Source organism: Schistocerca serialis, unplaced genomic scaffold (assembly GCF_023864345.2).
Source record: "Schistocerca serialis cubense isolate TAMUIC-IGC-003099 unplaced genomic scaffold, iqSchSeri2.2 HiC_scaffold_1260, whole genome shotgun sequence".
NCBI classification, from domain to species: Eukaryota; Metazoa; Arthropoda; class Insecta; order Orthoptera; family Acrididae; genus Schistocerca; species Schistocerca serialis.
In genome coordinates this window covers 187,501-194,002 of record NW_026047470.1, presented here as the reverse complement: position 1 = coordinate 194,002, position 6,502 = coordinate 187,501, and the positions used below count along the sequence as shown (strand labels likewise).

Sequence of the window (6,502 nt, the reverse complement as noted above, 5' to 3'; positions counted from 1 at the left end):
GAACGCCCAGGCGTTTCTGCCTGCAACAGACCTGGCGTCCGCCGTGCCTATCTGACGTGACGTCACCAAAAAGCGCCGACGCCTTCCTTTGAGTCGGTGTTGACGTAATGCGAGCATGAAACGTGGCCGTAGAGAGTTGTTTAGTGAATTTAGATTCCACTTGTTGCACATTGTCATCGCCAATTGTGATAGTAAGCGATAAATTCTGCATAAGCATGCATAAATTGCAGGATATGCGCTTTCTTAGTGGGAAGCACGCGTATGCGCGTGCCGCAATTGTCGCTTAGAATCGTCAACAATGCAATCCGCGTCCGTGCCTCGGCATGCGCGAACCGCCATCCTCCGTGGATCGGACTATAGACGTATGCAAGGTGGTGTTGCCCAGGCGTAAGCAAGGCCGTAGAGATGCAGCGCCACCGCTGCACCTGTTGCGCGTTCGGCTGCTGTGCGTCGAGCCCGGCCCACGTCTACTGTGCACTGTTGCCGGCCGCCAGAAGGCGTGGCGCTCGCCAGAGTGACGTCACTGAGGCCGCCTGTCGCTGCGCTACAGCTTGCGCCAGCGCAGGGTGCCAGTCGCGCTCGCAGCTGGCAACTGAGCAGGCGGAATGGATCGCTATCAGGGCCGCGTCGCTCTGGTCACAGGCGCCAGTGCCGGCATCGGCGCCGCCATTACTCAGGCGCTGCTCAGACGCGGCGTCAACGTCGTGGGGCTCGCCAGGAGGGTCGACAGAGTCAAGGTGAGCCGTGCTGCGTCCGTACCGGTTCGCGTGCTGTAAAACTCTGAATTGGAAATACGATCCGAAACACATTTGGCTCAGGAGTAGGTCACTAACTACTGATTACCAACACATTCTTTACGGGACCGATCGAGGTGGCACAGTGTTTAGCAAACTGGACTCTGATTCGGGAGGACGACGGTTGAAACCCGTTTCCGGCCATCCAGATTTAGGTATTCCGTGAACTTACCGAAGTTACTAAACTGCTTAAGGCAAATGGCAGGCTGGTTCCTTTGAAATCCGATGGGACGGATGACCTAGATGTTTGGTCCTCTCCCACAAATCAACCAACATCCACCAGACAAACGTAAAGGTAATCGAAAATAATTAAACTTCAAACTCAAATAAGAAATAACCTTTATCACACGAAAAATACCCTAACCACCTAACTTCAATGACGCATCTATAAGAATTATTCTACGAGAAACAGGGGCCTCTACAAGAAGCTTAGGGAGTCAAAGGTGAACTAAAAACTTTGGTATTCTAACTAAATAAAGCAAAAGTTATAAGAAATAACCAAATCAAACAACAAAGGAAAATATAAAGCATTAGCGAAATCATAAACCTTAAACAAAACCAACAACAAAGGCAATCTAGCACACACAGTATAAAAAATAGAGTTCAGGTTGGCAACTACAACCTAAAATTAAAAGCAAAGTAGGCACCAGTCTAGCCTCATAATACAGGGCGTTTCAAAAAGAAAGAGCAGATTTCAAACATTTATTTCTCAAAAACTACAAATGATAGAAACACAATTCAAACGTTTCTTGTCAGAGAAAGGTTCAAAGTTTTTCAATGGTCCGCGCAGAAGTTCCATGCAAATCCGCAGTGGCGCTGGCGTTTGTTTGTAGGAAAATGGCGACGACACCACAGGAACGATCATTTTGTGTGCTGCAATTTGCAAAGTTAGAGTCCATTGTTGGTGTGCAACGTGCATTCCGCCGTCAATTCAACAAACAGCCGCCTCGTCATAAGCAAATTTATGAGTGGCATCACAGATTCGTAGAAGATGGTTGCATCTGCAAGCGAAAAAGCACGGGTCGTCCACGCACATCGGATGAAAATGTCGAGCGTGTCCGTGCAGCTTACGAAAGGAGCCCTAGAAAATCCACGACACGGGCAAGTCACGAACTAAACATGTCTAAAACAACGGTATGGCGCGTTCTGAGTAAGCGTCTGCACATGAAGCCGTACAAACTGCAGTTATTGCAAGCATTGCGTCCTGACGACCACAACAAAAGGTTCGAATTTTCAACTGCAATTCTACAGGACATGGAAGAGGACAATTTTGCCGAACGATTAATTTTTTCAGATGAATCAACGTTTCACATTTCTGGTAAAGTTAATCGGCATAACGTACGAATTTGGGCGAGTGAAACTCCGAGGGACGTTATTCAACATGAAAGAGACTCACCAAAGGTTAACGTCTTTTGTGCAATTTCGGTAAACAAAGTTTATGGACCTTTCTTTTTCATGGAGAAAACTATCACAGGAACCATTTACCTGGACATGTTAGAAAACTGGCTATTTCCTCAACTTCAGGAAGATTCAAATCACTTCATCTTCATGCAAGATGGCGCCCCACCACACTTCTCTGAACCTGTACGACGGTACCTAAATAACACCATTCCAGGACGGTGGATTGGAAGAGCAGGAGCACAAGATCAATGTCATCGTCTGTGGCCTCCCAGGTCACCAGACCTTACTCCCTGCGATTTTTATTTGTGGGGGTACATAAAGGACTGTGTTTATGTCCCACCTATGCCCGCTACTCTTCAAGAGGTACGACATCGAATTGTTGCGGCCGTGAATTCGGTAACTAAAGACCAGTTGCGTCGTGTGTGGCAAGAAATGAGATACCGGTTTGATATTTGTCGTGTAACAAATGGTGCTCATATTGAGGTACAGTTTTGATATTTGTTGTGTAACATTTGGTACTCATATTGAGTGAAGGACCGTTGGAATTGTGTTTCTATCATTTGTAGTTTTTGAGAAATAAATGTTTGAAATCTGCTCTTTCTTTTTGAAACGCCCTGTATAAAGAGAAAGAAGAATCAATCTAGCAAAAGAACAATAAAGCATAGCTATTAAAATCAAAACCATAAAAATAAACAAATTAGAATATGAAGTTAAATAAACTGAACCTCTGGTTATTAAAAAAGAAATCCAAAAACTTAACAAAATCAAATCTTCAAAGCTTTTTTTTTTGTCAACCCAACAGTCAGTCCGTGGAATCAACACCAGAAATAAAAATAATACACGCATTTTCAGTGATTTTTCCAGGAGCCATAAAATGTTTAGGTAGATTTCACTTTAAGGTGAGCCTAAAGGATTTGTTGGTGACAAACTCGTACACCAATGACGAATTTCTTAGCACGAGTGACTGATATGTAAATGTTCCCAATAATAGGAAGTTAAGCGAGTATGTTATAAAGTCAGCTCCGCGCAATGTGGCAATGCGAAGTTTAGGTCGAGGGGAATGCTCGATAAGAGTTGCCGGCTTTGACCAGTGATGTCACCTTGTAGTACATACATCCAATTTGGTTCTTCGTTGGCGAAGTCAACGAATGTGAAGCCAAAAACAAACTGTCTGTAGGGAGACTGATCTGCAGCTTAATGCATTTGAAAATACGCCTTTGACATCACTTTATAGTAGCAATGTTCACGACGTCTGTCGCATGTTCAGTACGTCACTGATCAAAGTCGATCAATCTTATCGAAAATTCCTCTTTATCCTAAAGGGAATAAGTGCTTCATAATAAGTTGACGATACACGGATAAAACAGCGTAAGAATTATCATATGCTCATCAATGTATTGAACATCTACGTATTTTGTGATATTTTTAGCTTTTAAAATGGGAAATAAGTTCCAGATGTTTTTTTACTTATTCCATATCCAGGAGGGACGTATATTAGCATATCTTTTCTCCAAAAATATTTGCGTTCTCGGCGATTTATCCGTTAATAAATATGCAACCAATCGCTTTTTACGATTTATTCAACCATGACTGGTTGCGTATTTATTGCCAGATAAATCGCCAATTGAAGTCACAGTTACGTTCGTCACCACAACGGATATACTGAAATTTGTGGTCTTGTTTTCTGATGCGTTCTGCATCCTGGAAATTCACTATGGATCTTATGGAACGCAAAGTAAATCTAATCCAACAGATAAAGAACATAGCGTGTAGAAGATCCGCCCCCCCCCCCCCCCCCCACACACACCACACACCACTCTTCAAAATACTCGACGGCTGAATTCGGAACTTACTTGGGTATAACAACAGTATATGCATAAAGGTGGCAATGTATAAATACAGTAAAAAAATCTTCAGAACGTTAAATCCTGTTTCAGAATTATTTGTGGAGACACTCATGCACATAATTGTTTTAGGGATCTTTGATTTTTAAGAAATACTGTTTATCCTTTATTCCAAGGATGACATGTATTAGTTCCTTAAGTGATCTGTTCACAATAGAGGGGCTCATTGAGAGCGATAATTGAGTAAATTTTCTACATCTCATTCCAATTACCATCCGCGTCATTGAAGTTTGTCTAGTTAAGAATGTCCTAATCTTAGCTGTGTTCAAACCAATTCTGAATCATGATCTGTTCTGAAGTCCTCAACCCACAACTAGTTTTCTAACTTCATTGATACTTGCTACTCAACCACGATATTACTGCACCAGGCCCCCGTGGCCGTTATCGGAAAGAGGCGCTGAAGTTACAGTAAACAGTCGTATAAATTTTTCCGACTGTCGGATACGCTGTGAAAGGTAGATTAGCTTGCCGACCATGTTGTCTGGTCGTTAGAACGGCAGAGCATCCTTATAGGCTTAAAGTACTCAGGTAAACACACCAGCCGATCGAAGTGCTCTCGCTCCCGGGTGCGATAATATTGTGGTCGACTAATAGCTCTGCAGGAATGTGGGGAAAACGGGAAGCATTACTGCCTGTACGACTTAAACCTCGCAAGTTGTAAATAACCTTTCGCATCAGTCCCTTGACTTACACACTACTTAAACTAACTTACGCTAACAACATACACACCCATGCCCGAAGTAGGACTCGAACCTCCGGCGGGAGAGGCGGCGCAAATCAGTGACATGGCGCCTCTAACGGCACGCCACTCCGGACGGCTTTCGTTGCTGTATTGTGTCCTGTTATGTTCATAACTGGAAAGATTCCACCCAGTATTGTTAGCTTTCTCTAAATCTACAAAATCTGTAAATGTGTGTTTGCCTATCTTTTAACTCGTAGGGTCAGTATTGCCTTGAGAGTTCTTAAATTATCCCGGAACATATCCTCGAAGTCTGCTTCTAATTCTCCATACTTCCGAAAACAGACTCGTAAAATTCACGGCTCTATATTCGCACCTGCTCGCAGCTGTCTTCTTTGGAAATCGAATTATTACAATCAAGTGTGAGGATACTTCGCGCTTATGACTCGGAAATACCCATGCAATGTTAAAATTTCACATGCGACTACAGGCGAATGTTTCCTGATACTGTTGTTGTTGTTGTTGTTGTTATCTTTAGTCCAGATACTGATTTGATGCACCTCTCCATGCTACTCATTCCTGTGCAAGCTTCATCTCCCAGTACCTACTGCAACCTACATCCTTCTGAATCTGCTTAGTGTTTTCATCTCTTGGTCTCCCTCTACAGTTTTTACCCTCCACGCTGCCCTCCAATGCTAAATTGGTGACCCCTTGATGCCTCAGAACATGTCCTACCAACCGATCCCTTCTTCTAGTCAAGTTGTGCCACAGACTCCTCTTCTCCCCAATTCTATTCAATACCTCCTCATTAGTTATGTGATCTACCCATCTAATCTTCAGCATGCTTCTCTAGCACCACATTTCGAAACGTTCTATTCTCTTCTTGTCTAAACTATTTATCGTCCATGTTTCACTTCCATACATGGCTACACTCCATACAAAAACTTTCAGAAACGACTTCCCGACACTTAAATCTATACTCGATGTCAACAAATTTCTCTCCTTGAGAAACGCTTTCCTTGTCATTGTCAGTCTACATTTTGTATCCTCTCTACTTCGACCATCATCAGTTATTTTGCTCCCCAAATAGCAAAACTCCTTTACTACTTTAAGCGTCTCAGTTCCTAATCTAATCGCCTCAGCATCACACGACTTACACTACTTTCCATTCTCTTAGTTTTGCTTTTGTTGATCATCTTATATCCTCCTTTCGAGACACTGTCCATTCCGTTCAATTGCTCTTCCAAGTTCTTTGCTGTTCTGACAGAATTACAATGTCATCGGCGAATCTGTTTTTCTTCTTCTCCATATATTTTAATACCTACTCCGAATTTTTCTTTTGTTTCCTTTACTGCTTGCTCAATATACAGATTGAATAACATCGGGGATAGGGTACAACCCTGTCTCACTCCCTTCCCAACCACTGCTTCCCTTTCATATTGGCAGAAGCCGACCTCGGGGAAGATCAGTTTCGATTCCATAGAAATATTGGAACACGTGAGGCAGTACTGACCCTACGACTTACCTTATAAAATAGATTAAGAAAAAGCAAACCTACGTTTCTAGCAGTTGTAGACTTAGAGAAAGCTTTTGACAATGTTGACTGAAATACTCCTGATACAGATCTACCAGAAAAAAATGCGTTTCAGTAATAACAGGGGTGATAGCGAGAAAGAGTTCATTTTTTTGGCGTAAGTAGACTGTAAAAATACCATTATATCCAT

The 6,502-nt window shown here is 42.8% G+C and overlaps 1 protein-coding gene across 1 annotated transcript in view; it reads left to right on the top strand.

Moving 5' to 3' along the window:
* Window positions 1–578: 578 nt before the first annotated feature.
* The window catches only part of LOC126438123 (dehydrogenase/reductase SDR family member 11-like), a 106,179-nt gene continuing 100,255 nt past the window's right edge, over window positions 579–6,502 (top strand). Inside the window, exon 1 of the mRNA XM_050090489.1 lies at window positions 579–737. Within this exon, the coding sequence (XP_049946446.1) occupies window positions 606–737 (132 nt within the window). The 5' untranslated portion in view covers window positions 579–605. The remainder of the gene's footprint in view (window positions 738–6,502) is intronic.